General features: G+C 44.7%; 1 protein-coding gene across 9 annotated transcripts in view; it reads left to right on the top strand.

Annotated features, from left to right (window-relative positions):
* The window catches only part of LOC141215253 (gastrula zinc finger protein XlCGF66.1-like), a 196,878-nt gene that overhangs the window by 57,977 nt on the left and 119,284 nt on the right, over window positions 1–19,617 (top strand). For 3 of the 9 annotated variants that reach the window (XM_073665576.1, XM_073665575.1, XM_073665567.1), the window contains exons 2-3: window positions 19,112–19,261; window positions 19,391–19,570. The exons of 2 other annotated variants lie outside the window; for them this stretch is intronic. In XM_073665576.1, the coding sequence (XP_073521677.1) occupies window positions 19,112–19,261; window positions 19,391–19,570 (330 nt within the window). Of the gene's footprint in view, window positions 1–11,252; window positions 11,522–19,111; window positions 19,262–19,390; window positions 19,571–19,617 lie in introns of all 9 variants that reach the window. 4 more of the 9 variants (XM_073665570.1, XM_073665572.1, XM_073665568.1 and 1 more) reach the window with 2 other exon arrangements.

Here is a 19,617-nt window from a genome sequence, read left to right as displayed (position 1 = left end):
GGCTTCCCCCACACACAGGAAATGTTCCCACAGGACTAGCATCCCCCTCACACACAGTTTAATGTTCCCACATTACTGCTATTCCCCCACTTTCTAATATTCCCACAGTACTGTCCCCTACACACACATTATGGTACCATCCACATCACCGACTACCCCATGGCTAATTAATAAATACTCACTTAGTCCCATTCTAGGCAGGGAGTATCATCCATAGAGGTAGCCCATGCAGTCGCTACGGTGCCTGTGAATTGAGAGGGATCAGGGCGGTTTGGCATCGGGCACCTTCTCCTTACCCATCATCGAAATTTCAGCAACATCCACATTCCATGACTGTGAAACCATTTAATTAAATAGTGAATCAGGGAGTCAAAAGCTCCCCAATCCACCATTCAGCCTTCACCTGTGAGTCTGAGACTCCGTGCACTGCAGGCACAATGGCGTCACTACATCACACCTGTAGTATTGAACCACAGTACTCACACTGCACAGACCGGAGCAGCGCACCTCAGGAATGGGTTTGGATGAGCAGTGTGTGCTTTTTTTTTTAAACTTCAGGAATTGTGAGGGCATCATAATAAGCAAAGGGCTGTTTAGGCTTTCATACTGAATGGGCGGCTGGTGGAGGCTATTATACTGTGTGGGGGGCTGTGGTGGACTTTAAGGGCCTCGATACTGAGAGGAGGTCCTCATTTTGTGTAGCAGGCTGTCATGGACATAATACTGTTTGAGGGGCTTTGGGGGCCATCATACTGTGTGGGGTCTGTGTGGGCCATCATTCTGGTGGGAGAACTTATTCTGAGCTACATGGGCAGACAGGAGAACAGTTTCCTGGTGATGAGTCAGATAGGGATAAGTAAGTGAGAAATACAGACCTCTGGTATATCTGGTTGCAGGCTTAAATTGATATGGTGTTGTGTGCCAGGAGGGAGACATCAGATGGTACGCTGTGAAGGAAAGCAAAGATATAATGGCAGAGGGAGCATAGTGGAGACCAAGAGCAGGATGAGGTCCTTAGCTCAGGCCAGGAGGCCTACTTAAACAGTACGGAACTTTGCCCAGGGGAATCAGAAGGCCAGGAGGCCTAATTAAAAGGAAAAAAAACTTTGCTAAGGTGAGCAGCAGAATAAGGTACTTTGCCCTGGATGGTGGTCAGAAGGCCTAATTAAAGGGGGTTAAGTTTAGGATGGATTCCTTATTTTAGATAATCTGCATTTAAGCAAACAATTGTCTATACTAGAGAGGAAGCTGCAGTGTTGCAAAACTGGGACATGAGTTCTCCTACGGAGAGATGAAGATGTAGTGCCACAGAAAGGAGTGTGTGGCCGTCATTGAATGGACTTTGAGAGTAGTAGTGAGGATGCACCTCAGCCTGTGAGGTCTTCACAAATCAACTGGGAGCCGAGAGTAGCTCTGATGGGCCATAGCGACACATCTTGACCCGGATGGTCCTCACAGGGAATGAAGGACCTTCCCATAATGGTTTACTGGACTGCATAATGCAGAAGAAGCCTTCATAAAGTACTTTGCCTGCTATCTGATGTATTACTTCAATCCAGTGAAAGAATTTTGTAAAGAGCTGAGATCCTTTGCGGAGGATGGATTTGCGCAGGGGGTGATCAATAGGGAAGAAAAGGAATTTCTGCTCCCCTTTTTTCGGTGATGGCAACTTTTTATTGCCTCCCGAAAGTCCACAAAGGCATCGATCTGTTAAAAGGAAGGCCGATTGTCTGTGGAATTAACAGCTTAACCGAGAAACTTGGTATGTATGTGGCAAAATTCTAAGGCCATTTGTGACAGTCCTCAACTCACACGTACGGGACACCACCAATATTTATTCGGTCTCCCATGACAGCACCACGTGAGAAAGAGGATCCGCCCATCAAGGACAGGAAACCTACAGGTTAAAAAGGGCGGCCCTCTCTTCCCGCCTCAGTTTAGGTTTCCTGTCCATGATGGGGGACCTTGCAGGCTTACCTGCAGAAGATGGACTCCTGTCCCAGAGAGGGCCACAGCAGGTGGTTGGAGCCGGTCCGTCCCAGTCCTCTGGAGACGCCACGGCAGAGCTCATGGGGGCGCCTCCGTGAGCGTTGCGGCAGGCGCGACATCGCCTCACGGGAGGTAATGTCCGCCAGGTGTGGGGCCGCTAGCGGGCTTCCTCCCCCCCCGCTACCGCTTCCAGGAGATCCAGGTCGCGCCGGCGGCGCGCGTGACGGGCGCGACCTTCTGACGCGACTTCCGGTGCGCCGGGCAGGAAGCCCTGTGATGTCACCGGAAGGGGCGGGGCTCGTTTGAATTTTTTGGCGCGAGCAGCTGAACGCCGGGGGATTGAGGATCTGGCGGCGAGGAGCCCACCTGGATCCCACCTGGACCTGGGGAGGAAGACCAAGGAGCAGGTAACGCCCTCCTGGGTAAAAAAAAAAGGAAAGACACACTCACACATGGTACCGGTATGGCCAGTATATAAAGGGTCTGGTAACATACAGAGGTGCTTCCCAGCCCATTCTTACATTGTAAGCTATGGAAGATTCACAGGAGCTGTCACCTAGGCAACAACATCTGCTGCAGGAGCAGCCCTCTGGGGAGCCCTCACAGCTAGTGGCGCAGCGTCATTCCCGGCTAGGGTCTGGTCGTACAGCTAGAAGAGCTACCACTAAGAGCAGGAAGGACGGTCCGGTGCGGCGTGATTCCTCGCCATGCATGCTGGATTCTTCTGCTTCTATGGTACCGAAGGTTCTGTGGGGTGAGTGGAATCTTCGTGAAAGTTCTACTAATGTTTCCTCCTTCTTTCTATCTATGACTTTCTTTTAGAGCAAGAAATGTTCCTCGAAGTCCAAGCACAGAGAGTGTGCCTTATGCAGCTGTCCACTCCCTGATTCATATAGCAAAAGATTTATGTCAGCTTTGTATCAGCAAAATGATATCGGAGGAGACCCCAGATTTTTCCCTAGGCCTAAGAACTTTAATAAGGGAAGAAATAGGCAAAGCATTGCAAGGTTCAGAGTCTGGGCATATTCCTCAAGAAACCCAGCTGGGTTCAGACTCTGAGCTATCGGTCGCTTCCTCCTCCGCCTTCTCTTCCTCTGATAGTGAGCCAGATAGACAGTGCTTCCCCCTGAAGGAGGTCGATGCTCTAGTAAAAGCCGTCCGATCTACAATGGGGATAGTGGACTCGAGGGTAGAGAAGTCAGCTGAGGATGTTATGTTTGGTGGTCTGGGGCTAAAGAAGAGAAGGGTCTTTCCAGTAAATTCAAAGGTGAAAGACCTCATTAATAAGGAGTGGAGAAAGCCTGACAAGAAGGGTAGTGTTCCTCCATCCTTTAAAAGGAAATATCCGTTTGAGGATGCTATGTGTTCCTCCTGGTTAAAAGCACCCAAGCTGGATGTTGCTGTTACCAAAGCAGCGAAAAGAACTTCCCTCCCGTTCGATGATATGGGTGCATTGAGAGATCCCCTAGACAGAAGGGCTGATACTTTCCTGAAAGGGGCATGGGAGACAGCTGCGGGAGCACTGAGACCAACAGTAGCAGCTACCTGTACGTCCAGAGCCCTGATGGTGTGGCTTGAACAGCTAGACAGTCAGTTGAAGGATGGGACTTCTAGGAAAGACATTATTTCTTCCCTTCCACTGGTTCAGGGGACGGCAGCTTTTCTTGCTGATGCATCTGTGGACTCGGTGAGGTTGGCAGCAAAGTCAGCAGCACTGTCAAATGCGGCTCGGTGAGCCTTGTGGATTAAAAGCTGGCCAGGGGATTTACAGACTAAGTCCAGACTGTGTACAATCCCGTGTGAAGGGGAATACCTCTTTGGTCAGACCATGGACGACTTATGGGAGAAAGCGGGGGACCCTAAGAAGGGGTTTCCATCAGTACCTCTACCCTCCTTTAAGAGATCGTTCCGGAAGAGGAAATTTTTCCGGAAGAGATATTTCAGGGAGCAAGACAAGTCTGACGAAAGGGGTCGAAAAGGTAGAGGTCTACTCTTTGGTCCGTCTCCAAAAATTGAGCAGGAGCCAGGGGATACACAATCAGCCCAGGTGGGAGGGAGATTGTCATTTTTTGTCCCAGCTTGGGAACAGATTTCTCATAGTAATTGGATTTTGAGCCTGATTAAGTATGGTCTTAAATTTCAATTTAAAGCATTGCCTCACAAAAGATTCATGGTTGTTCCCTCCAGTTCTTCCCCAGAACGCCAGGCTGCCCTCGTTTCGGAAGTACAAACCCTAATAAGAAAGCACGTCCTGATTGAGGTTCCGGAAGCTGAAAAGGGTCTTGGTTTCTACTCCCCGCTCTTCTTGATTCCGAAACCGGATGGAAGTTTCAGGACAATTATAAATCTGAAATCCCTGAATAATTTCCTTAAAATACACACCTTTAAAATGGAGTCTTTAAAATCCGTAATAAAGTTACTTTTTCCCCACTGCTATATGGTAGTGCTCGATCTCAAAGATGCGTATTACCATATCCCAATTCATAGTGATTACCAGAAATACTTGAGGCTGGCCATTGAAATAGACGGGGTGGTTAAATACTTCCAATACACTGCACTCCCCTTCGGTTTACCTATAGCCCCACAGGTTTTTACTAAAGTAATGGCGGAAGTTATAGCCCATATAAGAGAAAGGGACATTCGAATTATCCCTTACCTGGATGATCTCCTGATGGTGGGGAATTCGTTGGTTCAGTGCGAGACCCACCTGCAGGAGACCATGTCGGTCTTAAAGAGTTTGGGGTGGTTTCTAAATTTAGAAAAGTCTAGACTATCTCCACTCAAGGTACAACAATATCTGGGGGTCATATTAGATTCCCGGAAACAGATATGTTGTCTTCCAGAAGAGAAAATTGATAGAATCCGGGAGTTGGTAGAACAATGTATACGTAAACCTTCTATGTCACTCCGTAAGGCCATGTCACTATTGGGAACCTTCACCTCCACTTTTCCTGCGGTTCGTTGGTCACAATTGCATTCAAGAGCCTTTCAGTGGGATGTGTTGTACAATAATGCAGCTTTAGAGGGGCATCTAGACCGTAGGTTTACGCTAGGTCCTCGTGCCATATGGTCCCTTCGTTGGTGGTTACGACAAGACAATCTTGCTAAAGGGGTTCCCTGGGAATGTAGTCCAACTGCAGTCTTGTCCACTGATGCAAGTGCTACAGGTTGGGGAGCTCACTTTGAAGGGAAATTAGTGCAGGGAACCTGGTCAAGCAGTGAGCAACAGTTGTCATCAAATGTTAAGGAGCTTCTGGCGGTGCAGCATGCGTTCAACGAGTTCCTTGTATATTTACAGGACCAGCATGTCCGTGTACTCTCGGACAATCAAGTCACGGTAGCTTACATAAACCACCAAGGGGGAACCCGCTCAAGAAACTTGATGAGGGTAGCGAACGCACTTCTGCTGAAAGCCGAAGATCACTGTCTCTCTCTCTTTCGGCTACTCGTCTAAAAGGCAAGGAAAACATCACAGCGGATTTCCTCAGCCGTACTTATGTAAAAGAGGGAGAGTGGTCCCTAAATATACAAATATTCTCCAGAATCGTAGAATTGTGGGGCCTTCCGACTGTGGACTTATTCGCAACAAGAGCCAATCGGAAAGTGGAAAATTTTTGTTCCTTAGACCCCAGAGAAGGACCCCTGGCAGTGGACGCCTTCATGGTTCCCTGGAGATTTCCTCTGGCATATGCCTTCCCTCCCATGATCCTGCTCCCAGCGGTGATGAGAAAGATCAGGGCAGACCGGGCCAGAGTGATACTCATATGTCCCTTTTGGCCCAAAAGACCGTGGTTCCCTTGTCTCCGGAAGATGTCCATATCAGATCCCTGGGTTCTTCCGGAGATTCCGGACCTCCTCACTCAAGGGCCACTTTCCCATCCTCCAACCCCGAGTCTAAATTTGACGGCGTGGAATTTGAGAGGGTGTTATTGACCAACAAAGGATTCCCCGCAAATGTAGTGAATACTCTCCTGGCTAGCAGAAAACCTGTTACCACCCGTATTTATGCCAGGACCTGGAGCAAGTTTCTGTCCTTTGCAGATGTTAAGGTGGAGGAGGGGCCCCCTATTGGGAAAATTCTGGAATTTCTGCAGCGAGGCTTAGAATTCGGTCTCACTACCAGTACCTTGAAAGTACAGGTGTCGGCGTTGGGAGCTTTATTTTCTTCCAATATTGCAGATAACTATTGGATAGCCCGTTTTTTAAAAGCTTCGTTTAGGTGTAGACCCATTACCAAGGTAAAGATGTCTCCCTGGGATTTGAATTTTATCTTAGATGCCTTGACCAGTCCTCCTTTTGAGCCACTAGATTTAGTCTCCCCCAAAATTATTTTCCTAAAGACGGTCCTGTTAGTAGCCCTAACTTCAGCCAGGAGAGTCAGTGACCTACAGGCCCTTTCAATATGCCCTCCATTTACGCAAATTCTGGACGATAGGCTGGATCAGGTTTTAATATAATCCTTTCTTCCTAAAGTGGCCACTCGATTCCATAGAACCTAGGAAATAGTTCTCCCAACTTTTTGCTTTCCGCCCAAAAATCAAAAAGAGGAGAGACTTCACACTTTAGACGTTAGGAGGTGCGTACTAAGGTACTTAGAAGTATCACGTGGCTTTAGAAAGGATAAGTCCCTATTTATTTGCTATCAGGGGGCTAGGAAGGGTTGTAAGGCCTCAAAGGCTACAATCGCTAGATGGATCAAGGAGGCCATTTCCCTCGCATACTCCTCAGGGGATAAAGAGATACCGGAGGGATTGAGGGCGCATTCTACCAGAGCGGTATCAACCTCCTGGGCGGAGAAGACAGGGCTTTCCATTGAGGAAATTTGTAAGGCTGCCACTTGGTCTTCTCCCTCTACTTTCTATAGGCACTATAGATTGGATCTGGGTGGCTCTGCAGATCTCACTTTCGGGAGAAGGGTACTTCAAGTTGTGGTCCCTCCCTAATTTCCTTCGTCTCTGTAATTCTCTCACGTGGTGCTGTCATGGGAGACCGAATAAAGCCTTAGTTACTTACCGGTAACGGGATTTTTCGGAGCCCATGACAGCACCTTTATATTCCCTCCCTTCACTGGTGTTGTGCACTCCCATAGAGTTGATTTCTTTTTGTGCACCCTTGCGGGAAATTGATGAAAAGTGATGTACTTAATGTGATTATGTTTTGTTATAACTTAACCTTGGCGGTACTCTCATGCTCTGTTAACTAAACTGAGGCGGGAAGAGAGGGCCGCCCTTTTTAACCTGTAGGTTTCCTGTCCTTGATGGGCGGATCCTCTCTCTCACGTGGTGCTGTCATGGGCTCCGAAAAATCCCGTTACCGGTAAGTAACTAAGGCTTTTGTGTAAATTGGAGGGGATATGTGTGGAACCTGGCATGGTTTTGGAGACTATAGATGTGGAGGCACTGTACTCCTCCATCCTACATCAGGAGGGTTTGAAAGCAGTTAATCGCTATTTGAGTACCAGGGGGCGACAGTATGAGAGACATAACCAGTTTGTGATGAAAGCACTGGAATTTTGCCTGACCAAAAATGTATTTTTATTCAATAAGGAGTACTTCCACCAGCTCAGGGGCACCGCGATAGGCAGCCCGTGTGCACCATCGTATGTCAACCTGCTCCTGGGCTGGTGGTCTCTTTGTCATCTGGAAGGGCACTGTGGAGACGTTCGGGGATTTTGTCAAGAAACTCAATGTCAACAATATTGGGTTACATTCTACGTATGAGGTGAATTCATCTACCCTGGCTTTTTTGGACATTAAAATTGAGATCAATTCCAAGGGTGAAATTATCACTAAGACCCATAGGAAAGAAACAGACACAAATTCCCTCCTGAGGTGGGAGAGCAACCATCCGGCCCACCTCAGGAGGGGAATCCCTAAGGTACAATATTTAAGAATGCGCCAGAATTGCTCTACCTTGCGGTCCTTCAAGGAGCAGGCAGATGACCTCAAGATAAGGTTTAAAGACAGGGGTTACCCCGAAAGAGTCTTGAGGGTGGCATACAATGAGGCCTGAAAGAGAGATCGGAGACCCCTTTTGATCCCAAAACAAAAACCTGATCAAAGTGTAACTACACAATTCGTCATGAGATATTGCAATAGAGCAGAGGAGATTAGATCAATCCTCCAAAGGCATTGGTCATTATTAAAGATGGACACAGACATAGAGAATGAGATCACACCTTACCCACAAATCACATACTGAAAAGGTAAATCTATGAGGGATAGGCTAGTGCATAGCCACTATCAGCTGAGAACCGCCCCGACTTGGTTGGCTAGAGGATTCAAACGGTGTTTCACATGTGGGTGATGTAAGATGTGTGAATCGATCCAGTCAGGCTGAGTTCAAAAGCAATGTTACTGGTACCACGTACTCCATCCGGCACTTCATAAATTGTCGCACTAAGGGCGTCATCTATAAGGGCACATGTGAGTGCGGGGTGGAGTACGTTGAAAAAACAAGAAGAGAATTTCGTAAGCAAGTGGGGAAACATATACGAGATATACGGAATAAAAGAGATACACAGGTCGCTAATCACATCAACCTACGGCATCACGGGGATGTAAGGAAGAACCTATTTATGGGGATCGAGAAAATCACACCTCCTGTGAGAGGAGGTAGCTGGGATAGGTCGATTTTACAGAGGGAGACCCATTGGATTTTCAACCTCAGAATGGTATACCCGAATGGCCTGAATGAGCAAATGTCCGTAACTCTTTTCTTTGAAATAGAGGTGTAATAGGGACATGTAGTCAGGGACAACCGCCAATGAGTGGGGGTGCCATTGCGCAGGACAGGGTGCCAACCTCCGCCTTAAGTAGGTGTGCAGATAGAGAGGGATACTCTAGAGATCTTTTCCACCCATTCTTTGGGTTTTCGGTGGTGTTCCCTGGTTCCCTCATGCAAATTATATCATGCGTTCCTCCAATACTACCCTTCTTCCTGTTTGATCACCCTGGCATTTTTTTGACACACACATCTTCTCTACATGACGTGTTTAAGTGAATTGGATTATGTCATTATTAAAGAGTGAAAATACTTTTTTGGTAAGGAATGCTTTTTTTGAGACCATTGGTTTTTATTAAAAATTAGTTGCTGAAGGAATACCTGCACTACCCCTAGGGATGGGGCAGGACATATGAATTACCTGTCTAACAAGAATAGGCCTATAGGATCCTAGTCTAATGGTTAAGATCTGTGTTATGGCCTCCCCACAAGCATAAGAATTGTGGTGATGGGCATGGAGAGGTGGTGTGACCGTTCCCCTCCTGTCATTATCTGGAATGGAGCTTCAGGCTAGTTTGCGGGCTGGTGTTTGTAGCACAGCCGGCGGAAATGGTAATATGCGTTCCACTGTGGCGGCTTGCGTTCCACAGGCCAGATGTGCGCTCCGGAAACCGGATATGCGGTCCAAAGACCGGAAATGCGCCATCCGCCAGAGGCGTGGTTTCGACAGAGTGCACAATAAAAGAACAAGGAAGCTAGTAAGTGATACTGCAACAGCCAGGAAAGTTGGCAGATGACTTGCAAAGGCCCCCATGAGGACACAAGCAGGTTCACAACTGCTCTGATGATTCTACATTTGTGATGAAACGCGTTGGGAGATCCTGTGGGAGGTCACACACCCAGGGTTGGCAGGAGGCATAAGGATTAGTGTTGAGTGAGTATGTTCTGTTAACCCTTTTGCCGAGTATGCTCGGGCCGAGCTCCGAGTATTTATAGCTGCTTGGTGATAAGGTTAAATCGCTCCCGTGTGCATGATTTGCGACTGTTTGACAGTTTTATTACATGTGAGGAATGTCTATTTCTTACACATTCCTCACATGTAATAAAGCTGTCAAACAGTCGCAAATCATGCACACGGGAGCGATTCAAACATATCACCGAACAGCTGTAACTACTCGGAGCTCGGCCCGAGCATACTCGGACAGAACATACTCGCTCAACACTAATAAGGATCTGAGTGCAAGCCGGAAGGGACTAAATCTTGGATGAGACCATTCCTTTACTGTGATAAAGCAGTGGTCTGAGTGCAGAAATAAATGTATGCACTCCATGCTATATATGATCAAGAACAGGGTTTCAGTGGGATGGAGTAGAAAAGATGCTCTACCACTTGAGTACTGCCTACGAGATTTCTAGAATACGTGTATATAGTACTACATAATACACAGTTATGATTTGAGATAGTCTCTGTATGTATAGGCACCATAGTAGATGGGTTTGATTGTCCCCTAGTGCAACGTTTAACGGTGCTGCTGTACATGTCTAAGCGGTGTTGCTTTATACTGACCACTATCACTGTCTCTGTATATATACCATTGTGAAGAGCAGTGTGAGACGGATTTGGTGGCAAGTGGTATTTTGGGGCACAATAAAACCCTGCCGTTGATACGCTGCTAAGAATGAGTTAATGACAACGCAGTAACTCAGTAATGAGTTAATGACCTCCGCTGCCCCCATTTACCAAGTGTAAACTAACTAATTTGTGTTGCTCCATTAAAGAAAGTGACAGCATTCTGCTATTTCTGGGTGGAAGAGCAACTGTATTTTTTCCGCTTAAATTTACACACCTATCTGATAAAGGTCTGACTTTTGAGATATCTTTTGGACCATAGCAAAGGTGGTGTGTAATATAAGTTTGGCTTGTTCGTCCACACGTAGTGGTGTTTTACTGTATTTTCTTAATAGTTTTTAAAGATTCTAAGTAAAAGTTATATTTTAGTTATCCGGATTTTTGCTACATATAGATTGAAAATATATCCGGAGGATTATCATTCCCTTACATGTGGCTATCTGATGTATTACTTCTCATCAAGTTTTGTTAAGTAAATAATTATTTATTTTTGGACTTTGGTCTCTCTCATTCATCTCCAAACCATCTGGTCCGGTTCCGCCAAGTAAAACGGCAGCAGGCGGTCTGCAGAATAGGGAAATCCGCCAAATGTATGTGTGTATATACACTACTCACAAAAAGTTAGGGATATTTGGCTTTCTGGAGAAATTTCTGGAAAACGTAAAAACTTCACGCTACTGTGAGATTTCATCATGAAAGTAGGGCACTTAAGTAGAAGCATGCAATAGTGATTTTCTCATCTCAAACAATTTATTGAAACAAAAGCCAACAACAGTGGTTTGTCTCCATGAGTATGTCTCCTTGAGTAACCTGCAGAAATATGCCAGATATCCAGACATGTAATCTCACAATTTATATTCTTCAATATTGCCATCACCCTTGATCTGACAACCATCTGTTTCAATTGCAGGAACGTTTCAATGTGCAATACTCTACATATCCATTTATCTCCATTCAAAACTGTTTATACGGCCTCTCTCTCCTATTTATCCCCCCTGTTTTTGTGAATCGTCTCCTTGTGGCTCCTCCCTCCTACTCACACGTGGCCTATTCCATGTGCTTTGGAAGCTGTAGAAATTGAGACATACAGGTCTGTGTGACCGTGGTCTATCTCCATGAGTATGTCTCCTTGAGTAACCTGCAGAAATATGCCAGAATTGGACCAGAAGTGACGAGAAGGTACGAGTAACCACCTATTAACTGTACTTGCTTCTCTATTCTCCCTTACACTTTCACCATGCTTACATATGCCTTTACAGTTTTTGTTCCATTAATCCTCACTCTTCTCCGCTATCCCCAGACCCCAGTACCCTCTAACCAGATAATCATATCTCCTTCCCTATTACTTCCCCACCTGACCTCATCTGCCAACCTGCTCCTCAACTTCAGATCTGTCCTACTCAAACATAAAACAAGCCGGCGACTCTCCTTCTCTCACCTTCTCTCCCTCTCTGCTTTCTACAATGCCACTCTCGCATTTGCTATTGACTCGGTTGCCCCTCTTGTGTATGGCAGAGTGCAACGAATCGATAGACAACCTTTGCACAATAACCTCACCAAAAAGTTTCGGCAAGCATCCAGGGTTGCAGAGCGGCGTTGGAAGAAAACACATTCGCAAGATGACTTCACTGCATTCAAACAAGCAACACTCAAATTCAAATCAGCCCTCACCTCTGTCAAACAGGCCTTCTTCACAACCCTCATTTCTTCCTTATCCGACAACCCCAAACAGTTATTCAAAACTTTTAACTCCCTCCTCCGACCTCCGCTGCCGCCTCTGACCTCCCTCATCACTGCTGAGGCGTTCGCCACACACTTCAAAAACAATATTGACCAAACAAGGCAAGCCTTCACGGTCTGACCACCATAACCCTTTGTTTTCCAGACCATTGTCCTTTCCCCATAACCTCCCTCTCCAACATCACTGAAAGAGAGCTTACTCACCTCCTCTCCAAATTACACCTCACCACTTGTGCACTTGACCCCATCCCATCTCACCTCCTCCCCAACGTCACTCTCACACTCATCCCATCTCTAACCCATCTCTTCAATCTATCACTAACTTCTGGAACCTTCCCCTCTGCTTTCAAACATGCCACAATCACGCCTATCCTCAAAAAGCCATCCCTCAACTCAACCGCTTTGTCCAGCTATCGCCCCATATCGCTGCTCCCATTTGCATTCAAACTCCTTGAGCAACATGTTCACGCTGAACTTTCCTCCCATTTCTCATCTAACTCTTTCTTCGACAACCAACAATCTGGTTCCATCCCTACCATTCCACCGAAACTACCCTTACCAAAATTACTAATGACTTACTTACAGCCAAAGCTAACAGACTATTCTCCATACTCCTTCTTCTAGACCTGTCCTCTGCCTTCGACATAGTTGACCACTGCCTCCTACTATAGATTCTTTCTTCCTTTGGTTGCCCTATCCTGGATCTCCTCATACCTTTCTAACCACACTTTTAGTGTTTCCCACTCCCACACTACTTCCTCATCCTGTCCTCTCTCTGTTGGAGTCCCTCAAGGCTCTGTTCTAGGACCCCTACTCTTCTCCATCTATATCCTTGGCGAGGGACAGCTCATAAAGTCCCATGGTTTCCAGTACCACCTGTACGCTGATGACACCCAGATCTACCTCTCTGGCCCAGATGTCACCTCTCTGCTGTCCAGAATTCCAGCATTTCAATCAGCCATTTCCTCCTTCTTCTCCTCTTGCTTCCTCAAACTCAATGTGGACAAATCTGGACTCCTCATCTTTCCTTTCCTTTCGTTGTGAAGAAAAAACGGAGAGTGGTGGTCATGGGGGATTTCCTGTTAAGAGGAACAGAGGCCGCTATCTGCAGACCAGACATAACCTCAAGAGAAATGTGCTGTCTTCCAGGAGCAAAAATTAAAGATGTGTCTGACAGGATATCAAGACTCTTCAGACCTACAGATCACTACCCATTCCTGCTAATACATGTGGGGACAAATGACACCGCAAGAAAGGACCTGGAAACCATCTGCAGTGACTTTGAAGACTTAGGCAAGAAAGTGAAAGAATTGGGAGCGCAGGTGGTCTTCTCATCCATCCTCCCATGGCCATGGAACAATGAGGTGGAATAAGATTCTACAGGTGAACAACTGGCTACGTCGATGGTGCCGTAAACAAGGATTTGGATTTCTGGATCACTGAATGAATTACCTATACGATGGACTACTTGCTAGAGATGGAGTGCACCTTACGAAGACTGGAAAACATGTATTTGGAAGTCGCCTTGCTACACTCATCAGAAGAGCTTTAAACTAGAACAATGTGGGAAGGGAAGCAAAAGGCCAGAAAAAGCCATACAGCTGACAAATACTATTGAGATCTCTGCTACTGGAAGTGGAAATGAAGAACAAAGACAAAACAATTTAAATAATAAAAATATGGGAGGAAGAGAAACCAATCACAAACTAAATGTTTTTATACAAATGCACAAAGCATGGGCAACAAACAAGGAGAATTGGAACTACTAATGCAGGAAAAGGAATATGATGTCATTGGAATCACTGAAACTTGGTAGGACGATACACATGATTGGAATAAAAGGCTAAAAGGATACAACTTATTTGCAAGAAACAGACTTGATAAACGAGGAGGAGGTGTTGCATTGTATGTTAGAAAAGCGTATATCTGCACAGAGATTGAAGCTTCAGAGACTGGGAGTTCTGTGGAAACTGTTTGGGTAAGAATACAAGGAGAGAACAACGGAAAGGACACCATTGTAGGCATTTACTACAGGCCACCTGGGCAAGCTGAAGATATGGATGAACTCTTTATGTATCAAATGACCAAGTTCTCCAAAAAATATGACGTAGTGGTCATGGGAGATTTCAACTATCCAGACATTTGTTGGGAATCTCTCTCAAGTAAAACTAACAGGTCAAGCAAATTCTTATCCTCTCTTGCTGACAACTTTATCTTCCAAAAGGTAGGGGAGAAAACAAGGGGATCTGCTACTTTGGATCTAATCCTTATAAACAGGGAGGAAATGGTTGAGGAGGTAAAAGTGGCTGGGACCCTAGGAGGCAGCGACCATGCTATTATAGAATTTTGGATAACTAGAGGAGGAAGACATGTGAAGACTCAAACTTCAAGGTTAGATTTTAGAAAGGCAGATTTTAAGAGACTCAGAAAGAGAATAGGAGGGATCCAATGGCTGGATGTCCTTAAGGACAAAAATGTCCAGGAAGGATGGGAAATTTTTAAAAATGAGATTCTCAAAGCACAATCGTTAACAATCCCGAAAAGTAGAAAGAATGGGAAGCATTTAAGGAAACCAGGATGGATGAACACAGAACTTAAACACATGCTAAAAAGAAAGAAAGAAATGTTTATTAAATGGAAAGAGGGAGGCATATCTAAAAAAGATTATAATGCAGTCTGCAGATCCTGCAGGGCACGTATCAGGTTAGCTAAAGCTGACAATGAATTAAGGCTTGCAAGAGATGTCAAAAGCAATAGAAAAGGATTTTGGGGGTATGTCAAAAGTAAAAGAAAAGTCAAAGATGCTATAGGATTTTTACAGGATGAAAATGGAGAAATGGTAAGAGAGGATGTTGAGAAGGCCGAACTTTTTAATTCCTATTTTGCATCTGTTTTCTCTCAGAAAGAAAATGTAACATCAACTGATCTTCACTGTCCTTTTAAAGGAATAGAGGAATCCAAGTTATCTATAAACAGAAAGATTGTGAGGGAATATTTAGCTAACATAAATGAGTTCAAGTCTCCAGGTCCAGATGAATTACACCCCAGAGTACTGAAGGAGATCGTAGAAGAAATTTTAGAACCACTCTCCATAATCTTTGAAAATTCTTGGAGAACAGGAGAAGTCCCAGAAGACTGGAGAAGAGCAAATGTTGTTCCTATCTTCAAAAAGGGGAAGAAGGTGGACCCAGGGAACTATAGGCCGGTGAGTCTGACTTCTATACTAGGAAAGATCTTTGAACAAATTATTAAACAACATGTATGTAAGTACATGGATAAGAATGAAGTGATTAACCAGAGTCAGCATGGGTTTGTAACTAACAAGTCATGTCAGACTAACTTAATTTCCTTCTATGACAGAATCACTGACTGGGTGGATCAGGGAAATGCTGTAGATATAGTATATCTTGACTTCAGCAAAGCATTTGACAAAGTATCTCACACCATCCTTATTGAAAAAATAACCAAGTATGCAATGGACCAGGCAACTGTTAGGTGGATTCATAACTGGCTTAGTGATCGGACTCAAAGGGTGGTTGTAAATGGCTTCACATCCAGCTGGATGAATGTCTCAAGTGGGGTACCACAGGGCTCCGTCCTGGGACCTGTATTGTTCAACATCTTTATCAATGATTTAGATGAAGGAATTGAGGGTAAACTGATTAAATTTGCTGATGACACAAAGCTAGGAGGGATAGCTAATACTAGAGAAGAGAGAGAGAGGATTCAAAAAGACCTAAATAAACTGGAGCAGTGGGCAGCAACCAACAGAATGGTTTTTAAAAGGGAAAAATGCAAAGTACTACATCTGGGCAATAAAAATGAAAAAAGCATATACAGAATGGGAGGAATAGAGCTAAGCAACAGTACATGTGAAAAAGACTTAGGTATACTAATAGATCATAGACTGAACATGAGTCAACAGTGTGATGCAGCAGCAAAAAAGGCAAATACAATTCTGGGATGTATTAACAGAAGCATACAGTCTAAATCACGTGAAGTCATTATCGGTCTTTACTCCTCTTTGGTCACACCTCATCTGGAATACTGTGTACAGTTTTGGGCACCACATTTTAAAAAAGACATAGACAAACTGGAGCAAGTTCAGAGAAGAGCGACCAGAATGGTGACTGGTCTGCAAACCATGTCCTATGAGGAACGGTTGCAGGATTTGGGAATGTTTAGCTTGCAAAAAAGAAGACTGAGAGGAGACTTAATAGCTGTCTACAAATATGTCAAGGGCTGTCACATTGTAGAAGGATCATCTTTATTCTCATTTGCACAAGGAAAGACTAGAAGCAATGGGATGAAACTAAATGGGAGGAGACACAGATTAGATATTAGAAAAAACTTTTTGACAGTTAGGGTGATTAATGAGTGGAACAGGCTGCCACGAGAGGTGGTGAGTTCCCCTTCAATGGACGTCTTCAAACAGAGGCTGGACAGACATCTGTCTGAGATGATCTAGTGAATCCTGCTTTGAGCAGGGGGTTGGACCAGATGACCCAGGAGGTCCCTTCCAACTCTACCATTCTATGATTCTATGATTCCTCCATCTTGCGTATCTTCCTCACCTGACCTTTCTATAACAATAAACGACATCACACTTTCCCCTGTACCGGCAATCCGCTGCCTCAGAGTAACCCTTGACTCTGTCCTGTCCTTTAAACCCCACATCCAAGCCTTTGCCACCTCCTGTCGCCTCCAGCTCAAAAATATTTCCAGAATCCGTCCTTTCCTCACCCGTCAATCTACTAAACTGCTTGTGCATGCCCTCATCAGCTCCCACCTCGACTACTGCAACATCCTCCTTTGTGGCCTACCTGGTAACACACTCGTACCTCTCCAGTCTGTCCTTAACTCTGCTGCCCTACTAGTTCATCTCTCGCCTCGCTACTCCTCTGCTACCTCCCTTTGCAAATCTCTTCACAGAATTGAGTGATTCCATAATTTTTTCCCTCTGCTTGGTGTGAAAAAAAATACTCTTACTCAGTACCACATTTTTAATCTTGATTTCTTTTAGTGTTTCTTAAAGCCCTAAAGTTGCCATTTGAAATGACTTTAGTTTGTGCCATTTCTGTGATCTGCTTTTTTTCAACAACATTAAACAACTGAATGAACATCCTCCGAGCCCGGTGATTCCATAATTTTTGCCAGGGGTGGTATATACAGCACCATGGAATCAATGGTGCTATATAAATAAATAATAATAACAGTGGTGAGTGCTGTTCACAAGTTTAATTGTTGTCTGCTGAGGCATGATATGCCATTCTTCTTGAAGGGCGGCCCACAGGTCATTAAGGTTCTGGGGTACAGAATTACAATCCTCTACACAGCGACTCGGTTGATCCCACAGGTTTTCTATAAGATTCAGAAAAACCTACAAGAAGCAAAATGAACAAAAACCCTACTATAAATAAATAAAAAGCAAGTGCATTTAAATAAAATAGGGTTCTTAGTAACACTGTTTTGATCAACAATAGTATAAAAGCTATCCACCAGCGACAGACACCTTCTGTCTGCCCTTATTCACTCTGAGGTAAACTTTGACTCATGGTAAGGTTTTTAATATTAGACAGTGTAGATCTATCCCAAACGGGTTCACCTTGTCGATGGTGGGATGAAGATGAAATTAGGCCTATGTTGTTTGTGCAGAGGCACAATGACTGGATTAATGAGGTTATTCAAGAAGTAGGGGCTTGTCACTGTACCATTCACAAAGTGTAGGGTAGTTCTGTATTGACTAGACACACCTGCCCACACTGTAACAAAACCATCACTGGCTACAACAGTCGCTGATGCATAGCACTCTCTTTGACGTCTCCAACATCATTGGCAGCCATCATTTCTGCTCAGTTTCAATAGAGTTTAATCAATGGACAGCACTGCAGCCCACTGTCCAGTGTAGATGCTACCTGGCCCATGCAAGTTGATGACGCCTGTGCCTGGTTGTATGGTCAGGTACCCTAGCAGACCACACTGATGTAAACTGTTTCAAATGGTCTGACAGGACACTTGGGTTCCTCTCACCTCCCTTAAATGTGCCTGCAGTTGTGTGGCATTCATCATCCAGTTCTGAAAGGCATTGTTCACAATGAAACAGTCATTAGTGTGGGATGTGGCCAAAGGACGTCCATTTCTCTGCCTTTCTGTAACTTTTCCAGTCTCTCTGCATCTCTATTGCAACCTGCTGATGATGACACTATGTGACAATCAAAGCTCAGTGGCCACTTTCATCTGAAAACATCCTGCTTCAATTCTAACCCCAAAATTTATTGGGCGATTCATGGATCAAACACTTGTTGGGGTAATTTTGGTCAGCCGACCACTCCTGGGAACATTCACCACTGTTCCATGTTTTTGCTATTTGTGGATAATGGCTCTCACCATGGTTCGCTGGAGTGTGAAAGCTTTAGAAATGTCTTTATAACCTTTTCCAGACTGATAGATGTAAATTACTTTGTTTCTCATTTGTTCCTGAATTTCTTTGGATCACAGCATGATGTCTAGCTTTTGAGGATCTTTTAGTCTACTTCACTTTGTCAGGCAGGTCCTATTTAAGTGATTCCTTGATTGAGAACAGGTGTGGCAGTAATCAGGCCTGTGTGTGGCTAGGGAAATTGAACTTTGCTTCCCAAAGATGTGATAAACCACAGTTAATTTATGTTTTAATGGTGGGGGTTGGGGGTGCAATCACTTTTTCACACAGGGCTCTGTAGCTTTGGATTTCTTTTTCCCTTAATAATAAAGATCTTCATTTAAAAACTGCATTTTGTGTTTACTTGTGTTATCTTTGTCTAATATTTAAATTTGTTTTGTGATCTGAAACATTTAAGTGTGAAAGAATAAGAAATCAGAAAAAGGGGCGAACACTTTTTCACACCACCTTTAGTTTTATTAGTAGATGTAAAGAAGGAATCTAAATACTGTACAATAATCTCCTCATATGTTTCCCTTATTATTCCCAGTAATTGTATTATTGCACAGGATTTTTATGATGTTACATCGGATCATCTTCTTCTCATTCAGGTCTCTACAATATCAGATCCTCTCAGTGAAGATCTTCTATATAAGAGAATTTTCCTGATTTACCCATCAAGGATGGATATGGACAGAGACAAGATGGTGGAGAGGATATTACACCTCACCCTAGAGATCCTCTTCCGGCTTACTGGAGAGGTGAGAGATTCTGATGACGTCACATTACATCATTCTTATCTATGGGAATAACAGATGGACAGAACTGGAGAGGTGAGGACTCTGGAAATGTCTGTAGTGAGATTTATTAATGTGTCTCTCCATAACCAGGATTACACAGTAGTGAAGAAGACCTCTAGTGAGCGCTGTCAGGACCCTGTGTCTGAGAGATGGGGAAGACCCCTGAGCCCAATCACGGGGCCTCCACCTCACCCCCTGATACATGAGGACATCAATGACCAGAAGATCCTAGAACTCACCTACATGATGATTGAGCTGCTGACTGGAGAGGTAACACTGCTGGGACATTATACAGTAACGCTATGAAGGAATCAGGG

The sequence above is a fragment of the Phyllobates terribilis genome, unplaced genomic scaffold (assembly GCF_046119375.1).
Source record: "Phyllobates terribilis strain yellow unplaced genomic scaffold, ASM4611937v1 Scaffold_235__1_contigs__length_3068650, whole genome shotgun sequence".
In the NCBI taxonomy this organism is placed as follows: Eukaryota; Metazoa; Chordata; class Amphibia; order Anura; family Dendrobatidae; genus Phyllobates; species Phyllobates terribilis.
This window is presented reverse-complemented; position numbering and strand designations above follow the sequence as displayed.